The 19,262-nt window shown below is 36.8% G+C and overlaps 2 protein-coding genes, 1 long non-coding RNA gene and 1 pseudogene across 3 annotated transcripts; 2 read left to right on the top strand and 2 right to left on the bottom strand.

The window, feature by feature from the left end:
- Positions 1-77: 77 nt before the first annotated feature.
- Positions 78-1,780, top strand: LOC144637907 (uncharacterized). Its single transcript, XR_013567822.1, has 2 exons — positions 78-983; positions 1,339-1,780. It is a non-coding gene; the product is annotated as an uncharacterized LOC144637907 (long non-coding RNA).
- A 23-nt stretch (positions 1,781-1,803) lies between these two features.
- On the bottom strand, positions 1,804-2,821 carry LOC144637906 (histone H1-delta-like; annotated as a pseudogene).
- A 1,047-nt stretch (positions 2,822-3,868) lies between these two features.
- On the bottom strand, positions 3,869-4,574 carry LOC144638497 (histone H3). The gene has a single exon (XM_078497690.1). It carries the CDS (start codon positions 4,461-4,463, stop codon positions 4,053-4,055), a length of 411 nt encoding a protein of 136 aa, XP_078353816.1. The 5' UTR covers positions 4,464-4,574; the 3' UTR covers positions 3,869-4,052.
- A 441-nt stretch (positions 4,575-5,015) lies between these two features.
- LOC144637453 (MAP kinase-interacting serine/threonine-protein kinase 1-like) lies at positions 5,016-19,209 on the top strand. Its single transcript, XM_078496509.1, has 18 exons — positions 5,016-5,109; positions 5,334-5,364; positions 6,250-6,293; positions 7,144-7,297; positions 11,852-11,935; positions 12,092-12,189; positions 12,270-12,349; positions 12,487-12,528; positions 13,033-13,064; positions 13,474-13,578; positions 13,747-13,802; positions 14,156-14,245; positions 14,884-14,987; positions 15,850-15,940; positions 16,797-16,847; positions 17,245-17,358; positions 17,474-17,514; positions 18,069-19,209. The coding sequence occupies exons 1-18, from the start codon at positions 5,062-5,064 to the stop codon at positions 18,310-18,312; spliced, it is 1,509 nt and encodes a 502-aa protein (XP_078352635.1). The 5' UTR covers positions 5,016-5,061; the 3' UTR covers positions 18,313-19,209.
- The last annotated feature ends 53 nt before the right edge of the window (positions 19,210-19,262 follow it).

Here is a 19,262-nt window from a genome sequence, read left to right as displayed (position 1 = left end):
TTGAAAACGATATGTATAACAAAAAATAGTTAGAATTTCGAAAATGTTTGCGGGTGCATAAACTAAAAAAAGTTTGCAGAGGAAATTTTTTCATCCCCCCCCCCCCCATCCAAGAAAATAATGGTTTGTCCCTTACATTAGAGTTCTCCCTAGGAGGGGAGTGGTTCACTGTACAACAAAAATACCTATTATCTCTATCCCAAAATCATCAGTTTGGTTGTTTGCAGCCATGCAAACTGCTATTGCAATGGAATATTATATCAATTTAATAACAAAATTTTGCACTAAGCAAAGATTTGAAGAGAAAAACTAATGCTGGACATAAATGGCCACAGTCAATTGTTTGTAAAGGGGTTACGGCAAATGTAGAAATTATATTATTTATGCAAAAAGAAATAACCTCTGTTGTAAATTTTTCCATTTTTTTATTGGTCTTGTTAAATAAAAAAGGTGTGGGAATAGTTTCTTAGAATTTATTAATTACGGTACCAGTATATTTAACTGCCACTGTACGTGGCACTTGTTATTAATGGTGTTTCTCTTTTAAATTCAACGTACCTCTTACTTAGTATAAAATGAAATAAAGCCTTTTGCTTCAGGGCACAATTTTGGGAGTGACAGAAAGTCTTGTTTTTCACATTATCCAAACATCATTGCTAAAAATTTGCTAAAAGTTTCTAGGTTGATTCATTTCAAGTTAGTTTACATTTAAATAGCTCTCAAGCCCCTTTTATTTTAGTAGTGTCGAAAACATACTGTAACATAGAATAATTCTTGCGTTTGCTTCAAATTTAAAATTAAAAGTCTTGAATTTTTTGGGATCAGGTAACTTCAGTAGAAAATTATTCTAAAGGGAAAATGTGAATATATTTGCTGTTAACATTTACCAAAAAATTCTGGTTGGGATGTACCGTAAATGGAACAATTTTTTGTTCATCCTACTAAAAAAATTCCAGGAGGAACAGAACTTCTGAAAAGGGTAGGTAGTAAGGATGGGCCGATACTCGATACCCATTCGATACCCGATGACATTTGAAAAGTATTGATTCTTTCGAAATATCGCACTTTCGATACGTTTTTGATACTGCACACGTGACCTGAGCCTGCGGTCGTCTGGTCAGCACCTAAGGTTAAAAATGCAATTTTGCTCAAACAAATATTGTTGTTTTTTCAAATTTGATTTTTCTTGCCTTGACTTGACTCCACATTGCTGATGCAACAGTGAAGACAAAAAACATCTTGGCTAACATGCAGGGTCCTGTTCGAGATTGACATACGTCATATTCGATTCGTCGGTATCGTTCGTGAAAACCTGTATCGATCGCCCATCCTTAGTAGGTAGTCTTGTTTTCCCAGTAGAGTATTCCAAATGGAAATTTGTGTCCATTCCATCTTTTGTACCATTTCCAGGCCTTTCAGAATTTATGGCCATGTCAAATTTCATGGTTCAACTGAAACAGCAGGTTCTAAAACTTCAAATGGAACACATAATGCCCAACCAAAATTTCCGGATTTTTTTTATAAATAGTAAACATTATGTTGTTTTCATGCCATGCTCAAGTGTGAGTCTGTTACATTTCCTTACAGGGTTTATGTGATTGCCGCAGAAAAAGGCAGTTGTATACTCGTCATACTTGTGTTGTATGTGGTTGTACTGCGATGTAGGTACTTCTGTGAAAAAGTTGAAGCTTTCAAGTGCTGTTTATTTTAATTGAGACTAGTCTCAGAAAGAAAGTTTCATGTAAATCTGGAAATAAACATACCAATCTTCTTGAAAGAATTGTTTCAATTGTTTAATATAAGTAATTTTGACAACAAAAGTATCAAGTATTAAAAATTGCTAATAAAGAGAAGTGGAGCCTAGGAAAGAGGCATGTATTTGTTTAAGGGACATTAAGGCATAAGTATAGTTGTAGATCATCTGATTAAGGCCCAGATAAGCCTAAAAAAACATGTTGATCATTGCTTTATTGATATTTGGTGGCTCCTAAAGGAGCCGTTTGTTGTTATGGCCACAGAAGCTGTTTACTTCTTTGCGGGTTTCTTTGCAGCTTTCTTGGCGGCTGTTTTCTTTGCAGCAGGTTTCTTTGCAGCCGGTTTTTTGGCCGCGGGCTTGGCTGGCTTTTTGGCAGCAGGTTTCTTTGTTGCCTTCTTAGCTGCTGGCTTTTTCGCCGCCACTTTCTTGGCTGCGGGTTTCTTTGCAGCTGTCTTCTTGGGTTTCTTGGCGGCGGGCTTTTTCGCTGCTGGTTTCTTCGCCGGCTTCTTTGGCTTAACTTCTTTCAACTCTTTGTTGACCTTAAAGGACCCTGAAGCGCCAGTTCCCTTTGGCTGAATAAGAACTCCAGCAACCACACCTCTCTTCAAGGCCAACTTCAAGTGCGTACCGACGCCCTCACCAACTTTGTAGTTGGCTTTGATGTATTTCGCGATGGCTTGGCGGGAAGAACCGTTTCTTTCTTTCAACGCGAGAATGGCAGCCTTGATCATGTCGATGTACTTTGGATGATCGGCTGGCTGCTTGGGTGCCGTCTTGGCTTCTTGGCGGGAGCTTTGGAAGGTGAAGCTGACATAATTCACTGGAATTAACTGGATACCAAAAAACGAAACTGGAAATGGTTTCTTCCGCCCGTGTAGAATCACTTATCAGAATGATGCGGACCGCTGAGGAAACAACAACGAAATGAACACCCCCGACAATGTTACGACATTTTGTGCTTGTTGGTTGAATTTAAACACAATTTTAGCAGCTCCAAAGTTGCCTATTTGCTTAAAACTAATATTTTCAAAAACAGAATTTATTGCTGAATGCAGTGTTGCGACTTTATTACCCTAAAACTTCCTAAAAGAAGTAATATTTTGGTTTTACTTTTGCAACATTCGTCCAAAAATGTCCGAGTCTCGTGTTTAGGGCAAAATTTCTTGAAAACGTTCCATACATATCGCGCGCATTCTCAATCACGTGGAAGATAATCTATCTAAGAATTTATTTTGCTGCTTAAGCTGGAATAAGTTTGAAACCTGGCTGAGAAAAAATAATTTTTCTTCGAGTAACAAAGACAGTCTCCCAATGGCGGGCGCTATTGTTCAAGCTTCAAAGCCGTGCACGTTCGCCGCAACGCAGTAAATTTCCGTGCCGTGTTCATCAGCTTTATTTCTTTCCGCAGAATTCTTACTCTTCTATTGAATAAAAATTGGCAAAGAAAATAACAGAGGAATAAAATGTCTTTGACTTTGAACAAAGAATACTTTTTTATCCATTTTACTGCCACATCGATATGACACGAAGCTTCACCACGCGCAGATGTCAGAAGACGTTTCCATTTGGGACAGGACCTGGTCGTAAAAACCTATTTCCAAACTAAAAGGGTATCTCTGCTTTTTCAATAAACCCTTCATCACTAACAGTGTACGTGTAGTATATTTTCTTTCACGCTGAAGGGTAAAACTTTGCTTTATTATTGCTATTGTATGATAAATAAAATTTTTCACAGGCCGATGCAAAGTGGCCAGGTATTCTGTCTGTTATTATAACTGTGGATTTTGTGGGTGACGGTCGATTCCGAATGACAAACTTTTGAGAGAAAAGAGAAGGAACGTTGCAGGAGAGTTTCAGGTCAAACCAGACTTAAAATTTGATTAGACTGGGGAAACTGTTGGAAGTGAAAGCTCTGAACTTTATAGCGCTGCCAAACATCATACGTTGTGTGCTTTCGTTTAGCAAACTTACGATATAATATTCATTTTTATTGATTGTGCTTTCGTTTAGCAAACTTTTTTTATGATATTAATTTTTCTTACAATATAAATTATAGATCGGTAAGTCAAGACACAAGGTAAAATGCTTCTTGGGGGTTTGTGTTTGATTCACGGCCAATAAAATTGGCGCCAAACACTGACTTTACCGCCAACGAATTTGGCGCCATGAACGAAGCCGTTTATGATGGAAGCGATGGGGTGAACAGGGAAATCGATACTTTCATATGTTGGTCATTGCTTTTATTAATGTGTTGGCTCCTAAAGGAGCCGTTTGTTTTGTGAGAGATGCAATCCACTTATGCTCGCTCTCCGCGGATTCGGCGGGCCAACTGAATGTCCTTGGGCATGATTGTGACGCGCTTGGCGTGGATGGCGCACAAGTTGGTGTCTTCAAACAGACCAACGAGGTAAGCCTCGCTTGCTTCTTGAAGAGCCATCACAGCGGAGCTCTGGAAACGCAGATCGGTCTTGAAATCCTGAGCGATTTCTCGCACTAGACGCTGGAAGGGCAGCTTGCGGATCAGCAGCTCGGTGGATTTCTGGTAACGACGGATCTCACGAAGAGCAACTGTACCAGGCCTGTAACGATGAGGTTTTTTGACTCCACCGGTTGCTGGCGCACTCTTACGAGCTGCCTTTGTGGCGAGCTGTTTTCGTGGAGCTTTTCCACCAGTTGATTTACGTGCAGTTTGCTTAGTACGTGCCATATCGAATCGAAAATTCTCAGGAACAGAATGAACGAAGTATGCGTGGGAAGAAATTTATACGTGGCGCGTTGTGTTCTGATTGGCTCAAATTTGAGACATGCGATTGGTGGATTCCCCTCTCAAGAAAGAATGTAATTGGTTGGTTTCGGGGAAGTTTCGATCCGCGAAATATTGAAGCTTTCTCTTTTTTGAGTTCCTTTGCTTTTTAAATTTCAAAAGGATAAACTGAACCTCTTTCTTTTCAAAGACTAGAATTGCACTCTATTTATCACTAATAAGGTGATTGTCTGAATTCTCTAAAATTTTGAAGATAATTTTCTCGAAATAAAATAAAAAGTTTTGAAAATGTGAAGAACAAAATTGTTTTCTTGACATGTACCTAATTTTACGTATTTTCTAATCGTTTTCCCTTTGCTTCCTTCTTCCTTAAAAATTCCATATTGACAAATAATTTTTTGTCAGGAACACATGATATAATTTTGGAATTTTACTCAGTTTATTCTCGGAACTAATCGGAGCTATTCGGAATATTTCGCAAAATTTCCGGATATCTTCGGATAAACGAGCGGCTACCTTGCGTGTTTGAAAACTTCGCGGGATGATGGCGGATGTGGAAGAACTTATCCTTTTCAGCAAAAATTTCAGGGTTTGTTTTGACAGTTACTTTTTACTTCTTGATCTCCATTACCTTCCTATTTCTAATTCTATCATATCAAATGGGATTTATAGCTATAGAAAACTTTTATTGTTACTAATTTCTCGACACAAGATTATGATGTAACTTAAAATTTAGCTTGGGTCGCTCAATTTTCTTGCTTCGCGGTGCAAATTTTTTGTGGTTAGTAATGTGATCTTTTCTGTTTAATTTAGCTTGCAAATGATGGTGAAAGCAAAGGAAAAGGTAAATAAAACTGTTAGGAATTAGTGGAAAATACCTTCGCTTCTGAAATTTCTAAACGCAGTACAAAATGTAAATTTTGCTTGACTGCTTAATTGAAGAAACATTAGGCTTATTTTGTTGAGGCATCGTTCAAATTTTGACCAGTCAAAATTTATGTTTAACCCCTTCTACTAAATACGCACCTTTCTTCCATGACCCAAAGATGTTTATCCTCCATCAGGGGGGGTGTATATACAATCTTGAGCTTAGCTTACATATTTTTTAAGGGTCTACAGATAATAAACAGTTTTATTGTTGGATGAGGTTTCTCATGATATCTAGAATTATCAAGGGTGAGGTAGGTATTATCAGCCAAAGGCTGAGGCTGATAACACGTACTGTGACCTTGATAATTCTGGATATCATAAAAAAAGGAAAATCATTGTTTATTATATATTGAAGTCTCAAGGAAAATTTAAAAAACAGTAATAAAGGAGGCAATACCTCAGTAACTCATGTTACCGGTAACTCAGTTTTTCTTTGGGTTCAGTAATTTTCTTTTCCTTGAGGTACTATGCGACTGTGCTCTAAACATGACAAAATATCCAGAATTAACTGCAGCTTACAGTATAGAGATCGAGACTTAAGTGAATCACTGAATATTAATCCATATTGTTGTGTTTGGATTTGTAACTTGTTATCAAATAAAACACACCATTTTCCTGCTATTAAGCTCATTAATTTAAGGTCATGTAAAAGGTGTGTTGGCTCGGGGAGATAGAACACGAGGATTGTACTGAACTTCAATCGAGTTGGAGTGAGTTCAGTGATCTGCATGTTACACAGATAAACGTACAAAAAAGAAAATCAGTGGTCATGTGTACTTTGTTGCTATTTGTTCCACAGAAAATACAGTTCAGGAGTTGAGACTTTTTCATGATTCATTTAATGTAAGTGTACTTTAAGTATTCTTCTACATTTCAGTTCCTGTAAACTATATACATGTAATTTTGAGGAATAAAACCCGAGTTTTATTATGTGTGGGAGGCACAGTTAGCGGGCTGGATACCGGATCGAACAGTCCAGGGTCGAGCCCTGGCCAGGGTCATTGTGTTGTGTTCTTGGGCAAGACATTTAACTCTCATAGTGCTTCCTCCACCCAGGTGTATAAATGGATACTGGCAAAATATTGCTGGGGGGTGACCTGCGATTGACTAACATTCCATTCAGGGAGGAGTAGAAATATTCCTAGCCGCTTGATGCTATTGAAACCGGGTTAAGCTCCGGCAGCATGGGTCACTTGGCTTGAGGCTTACCTTATTAATATGTAAACTTACAACAATCTTATCCTACTCTAGGGGTGGTGATCTTTCAAAAAATGCTGTTTTACAGAATTTAATACAAATTTTAGGGGTTCTTGTTGTATCAATTTTTCTGGAATGCCTTTTTGAAATCTCTGTTTCTTTTACAAGAATAGCAAAGTCTCAGGTCCGCAGAAAAGATATCAGTCTTGCCATCTCACAAAGTCTCAAAATTTTGACAGCCCTTACTCTTTAATCCAAAAAGAGGAAGGAGAATGAGCCAAATAAATTATGGAATCACTAGTATGCACACATAAATATGGAGGATTAAACATGGTGGATAGCAATTTTTGGCCGTTAGTTAGCAAACCCCTTCTCATACATGAATCTAGCCTGAATGTTTCCAACTGTCTTCTTTGGTTGCTTACTCCTGAGAAAGCCTGAAGTAGGGTGCCTTAGGAATCAAAGGCTAATACTTGGGTTATTATTTGTGTTACAGATGCACATTCCTGTAACGAACAAGAATGCAAGCAATTCTGATTCAAATGCTGCTAGAGATAAGCCACAGCCAGGGAAAGCAGGGAATGAAAGTGATAATACAAAGAAGGAAAACCTTCTTGAACATGGTGGAGACATAGAACCCCCCACCGAAGGTATGATGATTTAAAAATTATGGTAAAATGAGCGTTCACAGTTGTAATGTCTGTGATTAAATCATGACCAGTTTCCATTTTACTGCCATGAACAGAACTGATCTGAATATAGTAGAACCCCGGTAACTTGAACTTGGATAACTCGAACAACCCCGCCAACTCGAACTAACTTCCATTTCCCTCGGATTTGACCCCACTTTTCAGTCATTTTTACTCGGTTAACTTGAACTCGGATAACTCGAAAACCCCGCTAACTCGAACAAAATTTAGTTTCCCTTGATCAAAATTTGGGTCAAATTTACCCCGATAACTCAAATTCCGGTTCTTGCAACTCGTCACGGTTGCCCATTGATTATGGAAACGAACAGATCAAATATTTGACAGCCATTTTCCACTCTTATCATAAGAATGTATGGTCGTGTTAGAGTTTCTGGCAAGATTAGTTCAATTTGCACTGTACTGTATACTGAAGTGCTGAAAAATCAGCAAACTATCAATTATTAACTTGGCAAATTAAATATTCAATCGACCCCGATAACTCGAAACCCCGCTAACTCGAACTGTTCCTCGTTTCCCTTCAGAGTTTGAGTTACCGGGGTTCTACTGTACTTTATTTACCCTTGGATTTGTAGAGTAGCTTGATCAACTAATTTCTCCTAGCATTCCCACCCCAACTTTGACAGTACTTCAGGCAAAGGCCAGTCCACAACACTGGGAACTTTGTGCCCTACTATTTACTTGTTGCCATATTTAATTAGCCATGTTCAAAACGAGCAGGGGACTGGGTACGAATATTCAATATCGATTGCACTGAAAAACTGGGCCCGTCATCTGAAAGAGCATCCAAAAATTAGTAACTCAACCAAATTTGAGAGTTATTGGTTTTAACGCAAAGGCATGGAACTCTTTTAAAAATCGTTAAAATAAGAGAGCTTAGTATGGCTGGATGGACAGCTGTCCCTCCAATCCATACTAAGCTCTCTTATTTTAGCAATTTCTAAAAGTGAACCATACCTATGCGTTTAAACTAATAACTCTCAAATTTGGTTGAGTTACTAATTTTTGGATGTTCTTTAAGATGACGGGCCCAGTTTTTCGGAAAGCATTACCAAGCATTGCGTCTGACCATGTGAGACTTCTTATTTTTTCATACATGAAGTAAACATCACACTTAACCTTTTTAACCGGGCGGGGACTGGGCCGGCCCGGTTCATAAATCGCCCGGAATTTTTTCGTCGTAGTCGTGTCGGTAAATCGTTCCAGACCCGCTCGGCCGCTTCCTTGGACAGGATTCAAATCACGCACTTTTGATATTTATCCGGCAGGAGCTATTAAACCCAGCTATTAAATCACTCTTCTATTTTAAATTTTATCTAAAACCCTGATTTCTGTTTAGCGTGAAATATCTGATATATTTTTGTGTTATTCAAGCGTTTGGATTGCGAAACCGGTAATTGTTTTGACAGCTCCAAACCGCTACGTCAGTCACGCAATGTTTTTGCAGCAAGCTTTACGCATAACTGCTTTTTTAAAAAACGGCTGGTAGCCAGAGCATTTTTGAGCCGGAATACTTTGAAGATCTTTTCATTTAATACGAAGAATTATGTCCATTTTCATCCGTGCACAGTTGAGCTGGCAAAGTCGCGTATCAGAGACGATTGAATGTTTGCACAGCAAAATAATGTTATTTTGGTTCTTGATGTAAAAGCTTTACTTACACACTTCCCAAGACTTCAGTAAAAAAAATGGTAATGTATAGTATTTCTACGAACTATGATGGTATTTGTGAAGGGATCCGTAAAGCCAGCAAATAAAACAAATGGTACGCAAAATGAAAATGAAATCTTGGCGCGGGTAATTTAATACATGTAATTAAATTCTACCACGGCGTGCAAAATTTCACGTTTTTGAATTTTTTTAAATCTTTTTGCCTTTTAAAATGTTTGTTGACCCCATCTTGAATAAAAAATTCATCTAAAACTTTTTTCATGTTTCTTTTTTATTTTTTCACGTTTTTATTAGTTGCCTTTTTAGGCTTTTGAAACGAACACGGCATCTATTTACTGATTGAGACACCATGTGATGTTTACATATTTGCGTTATTTGTCGTAGTAGTTCACTCGGCCGCTTTCTTGGCCAGGATTCAGATCCCGCACTTTTGATATTTACTCAGCAGGAGCAATTAAAATTTTATCTAATACCCCGATTTCTGTTAAACGTGAAAGATATATTTTTGTGTTTTTATTCAGGCGTTCGACTCAAGCGAGGACTGGAGACGGAAACCGGTGATTGTTTCGACAGGTCGCTGAGGTCGAAGCTTTTTTACATCAGTCACGCAATGTTTTTGCAGCAAGCCGGTTCCTGCATTTAAAAACGGCTCCAGACTCTACTTTGAAGATGCTTTTCATTTAGCAAGAATTGTGTCCATTTTGTCGATTTCCATCCGTGTACAGTTGGGCCGACAAAGTCGTGTGTCACAGACGAATTGAACGTTTACACAACAAAAGAACCTTATTTTGTTCTTGATGTCGAAACTTTACTTGCACACTTTTCAAAAACTCAGAAAAACAAAATGGAAATGCGAAGTAATAATATAATAATTTCTTCAAACTAGAATGGAATGTAAATCGGTAAAGCCATCGTGTGAAATAATAGACGGCAAAAATGAAAAGTTGCCCTTTGGCGCGTATAATTAATTAAATTTTATCACGGCATGCTATTGTCATGGCTTTTAAGGATTCAAAATTTTTAATGCAATTCAAATGTTTCTTCGCCTCATCTTGAATCTTTTTTTCACAATTAGTTGAGATTTTTAACAGCATCTGTTATCTAATACGTGTGGTCTAATGCATGCCCTTTTTTAGTCTTTTTATTTTCTTTTGTAATTTTGTTTAGACATTTTTCTGTTATTCTTGATATTTGACTCGTTTTATTCGTTGTTTTTTTTTTATTATTTATGTGACTCGTTTTATTCGAGCAGGAGCCAATACTGTAATTTTCTGGTTACTCCGCTCTTTTTAGCGAGGAATATAAAATATATATTTTTTGTTTTTCATTCAAGGGTTTTGAGTTTCAGTCGGAACCGAACGGCGATGGAGAAATGACCTGCAATGAATCACGCTATCAAGAACTTGCGTTTGCGTGACTGCTTCCCAAAATTGACTTGAAGAGCTTGCATGAAAGCTGAAAAGCTTTCTTATCTTGTTCTTATTCCCATTTTTTTTGGTGTGGTACATTTTTAAAAATGTTTAAAAACGCGTCTTAGTTTTTAACGAAATCTTTCTAATTGTTTCTTTGTCTTGGTCGGAGATCATTTAACTGGTTTGAGTTCATTTATTCAAGATTGCACACAAAACGTTTTCAATACCTAGGTTATTCAGTATTCGGAAGAAAAATAAAAATTTGAAAACCTAAGCAGGAATTTGTCCAAGCATGGACAAGCAATCCACAGACTTGCGTGTTACTCGATATAAATTAAATGGTATTTTAAAAGTTTTTGCTGCACTTTTCTAATCAAGTAGTTAAACATTAACCGCCCGGTTTTAAGCATTAAGCTTTAGGCGTCTTGTTTTAGTTAAAAAAAGGTTGACACTAAGAAGAATCGAACCCGGGTCGTCGGTTTACTAAGCGAGATTCATCCCACTACGCCACCGACGACCAGCTGCCAGGCCAATGATTTTTTGGGATAAAAATCCTAACCCCATTTTAAGAGCTAACCGCAAGCAATCTTACGTGGTATAATATGTCATCAGCTGTCTCCAAATGGTCTGAAGCAATGCTTCGAAGTGATTTCCCAGTTTTTCAGTGCAATCGATATTGAATATTCGTACCCAGTCCCCTGCTCGTTTTGAACATGGCTACCTTATTGTTACTTATTTTTGCGGGACTTAATTTTCGCGATTTTCGCGATTTTTTGAAAATCGCGAAATTAAAGACCCGCAAAAATTAATTCTAACCGATTTCTATTGTACTTTTTATGCTAATTACGTATTTTTGGCGAAATCGCGAAAATTAAGACTCGCGAAATATACCTGTTCCATTTTCACTAAATTAAGTGCCCGCAAAAATAAGTAACAATAAGGTAATTAAGAGAGTCCATCAGTAGATTTTGAGAATCTTGAGACAGGAGTAATAATTATTATTCAGATTTTCTTTTGTCTTGTAAAAAAGATCCTTTTGGCAATTTAAAAATAGTTATTAATAAAAATAGTATACCAAAAAAGATGGCAACTGGTACATTTACCTATAATTCCTTGCATGTGAAAACATCAAACATGTTTATAAAAATGCACAGGAAAGCTCTAAAAACTTTAAACCTTGCATGAACAATGTAGTTAGTACAAGGAGGAACTTTGCAGAAACGTAGCTGTCGTTATGCTCTTTTGTCTGAGTTAGGTTTGCAGGGTGTTGTGGTAAAATGTAAAGCCGCCATCTTTTTCAGTACGGTGGATTGTACCAGAATCCCAAATAAAAATGGTGTTGGAAAATGTTTTATTATTAGTTTCCATGATACTGATGTCCACTATTACATGTATGCCTTTTTCCTTTTTTCAGATATTTTCCAACCTCAAGCTCAAGTGAAGAAAAAGAAACGAAAAAAGAAAAGAGCTAGTGATAGTGTCTGCGAAAGTTTTTTTGGTGAGTACACTTGTGCTTTATGAACTCAGAATCAAGAATCAGGTAATAAATAGTAAAAATAACCACGAGCTAGTGACTTTTATTGCTTTCAGCTGAGCTTGCCCATTTTCTTTGCCTATTTCTTAACATAAATTACCTGTTTGTTGTTCTTTCAAGATATATACAAGGTTCTGGATGATGTTCTAGGCCAAGGAGCTCATACCACAGTGAAAAGTTGTGTCAAGCTTGCTACAAACCAGGAGTATGCTGTCAAGGTGAACAAGCTTGTTGCACAGTTTTTGTAGCGTTACCTTCCACCTGATTTATTTTTCAGTGACTAATGTTCAATCAACAGATCATCGAGAAGTCTGCAAAGGTTGACAGAAGACGTGTGCTCAATGAAATAGAGTTACTCTACCAGTGTCGTGGACACAAGTAAGCAATGTTTAAAATAAATTAATTATTTTTGCCGTGCTTGAGAAGGACATTTAAATTTTAAGTACCGTATATACAATTTGTCAAATATTTGTTCAAAGCACCTGGTAATATTTGTTCATTCTTATACTTTTTAGGAATATAATAGATTGTATTGAATATTTTGAAGACAGCCACAAGTGAGTAGTAAAATTAGTAAAATTGGTAAAAAGAAATGCAATGATGGATACCTTAGGAGGGCTGCAAATAACTTTTTTCACTTGAAAGGACATACCGGTATGTCCCATTAAGACACCATCTTGGTCGGACAAAACAAAATTGTGGTCGGACAGATTTTTATTCATCGTTGCCATAAAATGATTTACGACCAAAAAATTGTCTGGACATCATGTCTGACCACACTTGGGGTTTTGTCGGACATGAGCAAATTTTGTTCGGCCAATGTCCGATGACCGACTGTTAATTGCAGCCCTGTTATCAACTGAGTTGATCACAATAGAGTCTATCGCAAGTGGCATGCATTGTTTCTATCTAGTTCAAGGACCACCAAGGAATGCTCAATGTCACTCATTAACATAGTCAGCTCAGTCATTTTATTAATAGTCACTCAGAGTCCTATCCACTGACATTATGCTAGATAAATGTTGATGAAACTTTTTAATCTGTGTTGTTCTGACTCTTAGGTTTTATCTGATATTCGAAAAGATGAGAGGAGGTAAAGAGGTGTTTTATTATTAGTACATGGATACTTAGTTTAAATTTATCATCAAACACAACTATGATGGACTATCTGCTGAAGCCCAGCCAGTACTTAAAGTCAGGATAGCTGTGCTTTATCGAAATGAAATGTTTTGTAATCATTTGACTGGAAAAATATATAAATGGCAGAAAGTTTGGAAACTGTTTTGTACCAGACTGGAAAGTAAATTGCAAATGTGAACAAACACTTCTTCATCAAAATTCTTTGCTGGGAATGGACTTACTTTCAAATAGATTAAAACATTACTTGCTATGATCACAATAGATTTTGTATTATTTTTATTATGTTTCATCATCTGTTAACGCATTTGATAATTTCTCTTTTTGGAGTGAGTTGTGATGGTCTTTTCTATGGCCATTTGCAGGGCCACTTCTAAAATATATTGAAAAGAAAAAAGCTTTTACAGAGAAAGAAGCAAGCCTGGTCGTAAGGGATATAGTGTCTGCATTGGATTTTCTCCACAAAAAAGGTAAGTCTGGTATAACATTTCAACCAGACTGACATTTCAGGTCAATTGGTACACCTTGCAAGTAATGAATATGAGTGCTTAGTTAACTCTTTTTTTGTAGTGGTTATTAACAGTTTACTAGTAATGTACTGAAAAAAAATGTTGTTATATCTTTTTTTTTCTTCTCAGGCATAGCTCATCGAGACTTGAAGCCAGAGAATATACTTTGTGCCTGTGAAAATCAGGTAAGTTCGATGTAACTTGTTCTGCAAAAAAATCAGACAGCTAGTAGTGGAAAACTTTTTTATACACAGTTTATCCATAATGTAAAATTACATTTCAGAATTCCTGAGTTTGTGAGCCGAGCTGTCATCACGCAGAATAACCAGAAACGTCAATAATGTTGGGCACTGTTTTGTACAAAGTTGTACATGATAAGTTAACTTGCAGATCACTTTGGAGAGTGTACATAAAGCAGAAGTACAACACTTTTTTAGTTTTCAGACCTTAGTAAGCAAGAAGGTACAATCTATGTCAGAAAACATATTACTCTGATACACTGTAAGAGGGCTGTAGCCATCTATGTGTTTTATTTTAGATTTCTCCAGTCAAGATTTGTGATTTTGACCTGGCTAGTGGGCTTGATGGACTCAGCACTGCGGTGACAACACCAGAACTTCAAACACCAGTAAATAAAATTTATTATACAATATTTGTTTAGTTTATTGTTATGATAATTAGCAAAAACCAATTACTTGTGATATCAAACACAGACTACAATGTTTCCAAGGGCAACACTGTTTATTGCAGAATGAGACACTGGTGCTAGATGTCAATAAACTAAACTGCTAAGGGTGGTGTTGGTGGGGAACAGTGACAAGTTCGTAACTGGCTGAAATTTGGAGTGATCTGAAAGCCGATCCACAAAAAACAGCCATTAAGTTAAGACTAACAGATAGGGGGCATTTTCTATGGTTATAACCAATCATCGCCAAGCCTTACAAATGTTCAAATGTGTGAGGCAAAGAGGCATGTGGGGCAGAAATTCCTATTCCAAATAAAAAGGCTAACCACAAGCTACAGGTAGGCTAACTGGAGTGCTATTTAGGCCAACCAGAGTGCCATTTAGGCTAACCAAACTCAAAGTGCTATTTAGGCTAACCGGAATAGATCGCACACCTCACTGCCTCACACTTTTTGACGACCTACATTACCTAGGGTGATCTTTGTACCCAGGCATTAAATTTTCCTTGGCATGGCTAGTGATTAGGCCAAACATAACCTAATATAAAACTCTCATTTTTACTTTGCTCTTAATTCTGTTAGGTTGGCTCAGCTGAATATATGGCTCCCGAAGTAGTGGATGCTTTCAAGACTCAGGCAACAACTTATGACAAAAGATGTGATCTGTGGAGCCTTGGAGTTATTCTGTAAGTCACATAAACTCTCTCATCTTTTGTAATGTGTTTCGTTTAATAGGGCCCAGCCATAACCAGACCTTTGCCATAGAACAGGAAAGATCTTGCCAGGGGGTTATGGGGACATGCCTTTCAGAAAATTTTGAAATCTAGAAGCTCTGAAACTCTCTTAGAGACATTTTTTTCATGAGGCATTTCTTAAGAAAAATCAATCTTTTTCAACTGGGGATTAAATTTTTCCAACAAACATATTTTGTTTTTAATTTTGGGTAAAAAAATCTAGACAAGGCAGGGCTCGAGACTAATTTTTTAACTCACTGGTTTACTGGCCAGTGACATGTCAGATCTTACTCGCCAAAAGTAATCTTTCACTAGTCAGGTATATTGATTTCTCTCAAGAACAGTTGACGTTTCCGAGTTTTTCACTAGCCAAATGGCTCGTAGGAATGCTAAACCTGGTAGCCAAAACCTAAATTTTAGTAGCCTTTGGCTAGTTGGCTACCGTTAGTCTCGAGCCCTGCAAGGGAAGTGCCTTGTCTTGCCCCTAGCTAGTTACAGCCCTGTTCACTGCCAGTTTTGAGAGTTAGTGCTATAATCAGACATCATTGTTTAGTTGATGAATTGTTTTATTTTATTTTATTTTATTTTATTTATTTATTTTATTTATTTACATTTCTTTATACACGGTTAAAAATCATCAGGTTACAAATACTAGTAATTACAGTTATAATAAAAATTAATACAAATAAACTATTAATCAATACTAATAATACACTGATACAGTAGGGAGGAATTAATATATTTATTTTGATGTTGATTCTGTTCACACTGATATTTTGATGTTGATAAAGCTGTTAACCTTCTTTCTGTGCAGTTATATCATGTTATCTGGGCATCCACCCTTTTACGGCAAATGTGGCACAGACTGTGGATGGGAACGAGGAGAAAACTGCAAATCATGTCAGGTAAAACATTTGAATAAACAAGTAACGTCATTATATCTTTTTTTTGATTGTTATGAATAGTTGAATAAGAGAGTAATATTTTAAGCAAGCAATGACATGATCCTCAATAAAAGCCTAGCAATTTTAAGAAATTGGAGAAAAGAAGCCTGAAAAAAATTCAGGACTTTACAGGATTCAAACCCATGACCATCTTTCGAACTTAGATGTCTTATATGGTATATTGGACTCTCCTCGTGGTTGTTTAGCCTTAAACCATCTTATTATATTAGGAAAATACTTTTTATACCTTAACACCGGCCAAAAAAATAAAGTTCAGTTTAACGAGTACATATCCCTCGTTAGAAAAACATATTGCTACCAAACCCGGTAAATACGATAACTATATCAAGAAATGGAATTTTTTACAAAACATTTAGTTTCCTTTTGTTTTTGTTTCTCGCTACATCGTTCATTTTCTTTCTGGTAACAATTATAGGCAATGTTATTTGTTATTTCTTTTTGCATTGTTAGCCTAAGTGTTGTAATGTTAATAGATTTGACTTCATAAAGTAGAGTAATTTTTTTTGTAACTTTTTTTTCACACTGTCTAAGCGGTACTGTAAAGTAGCTCCTTTTGTAAAGTTAGTGATCTATATTTTGTAATCATCTTAATGTTGTATGTTTAATGTTGTAAGTACTTGCAAAAAAAAAAAAAAAAAAAAAAAAAAAAAAAACATGACCTCTGCGTACCAGTGCGTTGCTCCACCAACTGAGCTATGAAGCCGCACATTGGCAACCAGGTCATTTTTTGTGGGTAATTTTTTGAGGTAACAATAATTAATTTTGTTTGAATTAAATTTTGATATTAAACTTCTAGGACATGCTTATGAAAAGGATACAGGAGGGAGAATATGATTTTCCAGCAAAGGTGGGTGTCTAAAACAAAGCGACAAGAAGTATAATGCTAGTCTATAGATCACAGGTTATTTCCCAGCATACATGCGGTGTATTTGTCAGGTTTTCATGGTCTTTTCTAACCTTCTATAAAGATGTTATTAGGGCATGTTGTAAAACTTTTCTAGCCAATTATATCTAGCGAACTTACCAAATACAAAACCACTTAAAGCTAAAACCATGTTATTCGAAAAATGTAAAATGTTGCTAGCTTACATAAGTATTTTATCCATTCTTAAATCAAATGGCAGGGAAATCTCTCTGAAAAATGTTTGAGCTAAAAATACGCGAGTTTAAACGACAGTCGTTGGAATGAAAAGGGGCAACTAGATGAAGACTATTTAATTTCTTTTCCCTATTTTATCTGCCAGGAATGGGATGGCATTTCGTTGGAAGCCAAGAATCTTATATCCCACTTGTTGGTGCGGGATGCGACAAAAAGATACACAACTGATATGATACTTCAACATTCTTGGATTGAGGAGGTAATGGCCTTATTACTGCACTCACTGCAACAATAGTCAAGAAAAGCTATCATTTTCTTCAGTTGCAAAGTTTTCTTTTCTTTTGTGTTAATTTTTTGTTGTTGTCTTTTTACAGGCAAGCAACACTCCTCTCCCCACCCCCACCCTGTTAACCAGGTATGTTCTATTTCCTTCTTATAGACCCTGGTCAGGGCTTTAAGCTGAGTCATAAGCTCGACGGAATTGGAGTTAGAAGAATCAGAACTTTTCCGTTTTCTGATTCCACCCATAACTCCGTAGCTTGTGATCCAGTGAAAACTAGATTGTCAGAATCGCCTGCAGAAGCTAAAGGGCAGACTAATCACAATGCTAGTTTTCAAGCTCTCTGAGTGCTTCCTTCCTGTTTGCACTCCGACAATCTCGTTTTAACTAGATCACAAGCCGTGGAGTCGTAAAAATAACACAGCAAATACAAAAGAAGGTACGGATGGCCAAAAGTGACGAAGACTGAAACGGATTGCAATATGGGTTTTTGAAATATTTTTGGGCCGAACAGTTTTCAAAGTTAGTCTCGTTTGCTTGAAACTTTAAATTATAATCTCCGGCAGACACATTTGGTTGCAATGAAGCTATGGATTTGACTTAGATCCATAGAATTTTGCGAACTTAATGAAATTAACTTAACTGAACCGTGACACATTCCCTTTAAACTCTCTTGTTTTGCTTTTCAGGAATATGAACACCCACAATCTACAGGAGTTTGCAGCCGAAGCAGTCGCCATGAACCGAATGTTTTCAGAAGCATCAGCTATTTATCATCCTGATGAACACGATGAATTCCAGAAAAACATAAAACCAAGAGTGTTTGGACTTTCACCTCCTTCAAACTCCGTTTTAGCCAGGAGGCGCGCTGCGTCCTCAAAATTACATTCGTCAAATCCAGCTAGCAAAGATGTGGACAAAAATGAACTTTAGCAGGAGAGGGGCTGCACGTTTCAAAGTTGCCTGAGCGTAATTTTGTTAGGAGGGGAGAGGTGGGAGAAGAGATACATACTTTTTAAAGAACTCACAGACAGAAAATAGACCCCCCTAAAGGGGCTATGTCACGCAATTTTAGGCAATTTCGGCTCTAACCAACTGGTCATAGAATTAACTGAAATGTCACAATAACGGCTTAAAACTGTAAAAGAACTCAAACGAAACAAGCCAAAAAGGGGCATGGATGGGCAATTTGAGAAGATTAAAAAGGAATGCGTTTGGGTTAACTTGAAAAACGTCGGCCCGACATTTTTTAACTTTATCTCAATTTGTCATTTACAGTGCATCCTTGTTTGTTATGTTGCCGTGATTTTGCCAATAAAAGACTTTTGCTCTGCCAATTTCAAATTTAGAGATCTTGATGAACGAAAATAAATAGAATTACCTAAAATAGCGTGACCTAGCCTCTTAAATGCAGGTTTTGAAGACATCAAGTGAATTATATAAGTTGTTAAGGAGTTTCTTAGACTCTACAAGTTTTTGAATTAATTACAAAGCGCCAATGACTGGTGCGGTATTTTGTCAATGGATTGTAAATTTTATGGTACTTTATAGTATTTTATGGGCCTTCTTTTAATAACTTGTACATTATTGTTAAATACAAATATTAAGACGGTCTTATGTTAGGATTAATATTTTTAAGTGAGAAATGTTTTTTCTTAATGCGTGTGCAATGTTTTGGTAGGTATTTCTTTAGTTCATTTCGTTCAGGTTCTCTTTGTAAAATCAATAGAGTTAGAAAAACAAGGCGTTCATCTGCACGCCGCTACCCCAGAGAAGTCAACTATGACCAGAACTTTGTGCAATGTGATGGCAATAAAGTAATGAAACGTATTTATCTACCATCAAGTGCTTTTATCCTTTTTGGTTCATAACTGTTCAATCGA

This window comes from Oculina patagonica, chromosome 14, assembly GCF_052425735.1.
Source record: "Oculina patagonica isolate OP01 chromosome 14, crgOcupat, whole genome shotgun sequence".
NCBI lineage: Eukaryota > Metazoa > Cnidaria > Anthozoa > Scleractinia > Oculinidae > Oculina > Oculina patagonica.
The sequence above is the reverse complement of the archived record's forward strand: the minus strand, read 5'-3'. Positions and strand labels throughout refer to the sequence as shown.

Coding starts and splice junctions, on each gene's coding strand:
- LOC144638497 (XM_078497690.1), bottom strand. CDS start 4,463: ATGGCACGTACTAAGCAAACTGCACGTAAATCAACTGGTGGAAAAGCT.
- LOC144637453 (XM_078496509.1), top strand. CDS start 5,062: ATGATGGCGGATGTGGAAGAACTTATCCTTTTCAGCAAAAATTTCAGG. Junction 7,298..11,851: donor CATAGAACCCCCCACCGAAG/GTATGATGATTT, acceptor TCCTTTTTTCAG/ATATTTTCCAACCTCAAGCT. Junction 12,529..13,032: donor TATTTTGAAGACAGCCACAA/GTGAGTAGTAAA, acceptor TCTGACTCTTAG/GTTTTATCTGATATTCGAAA.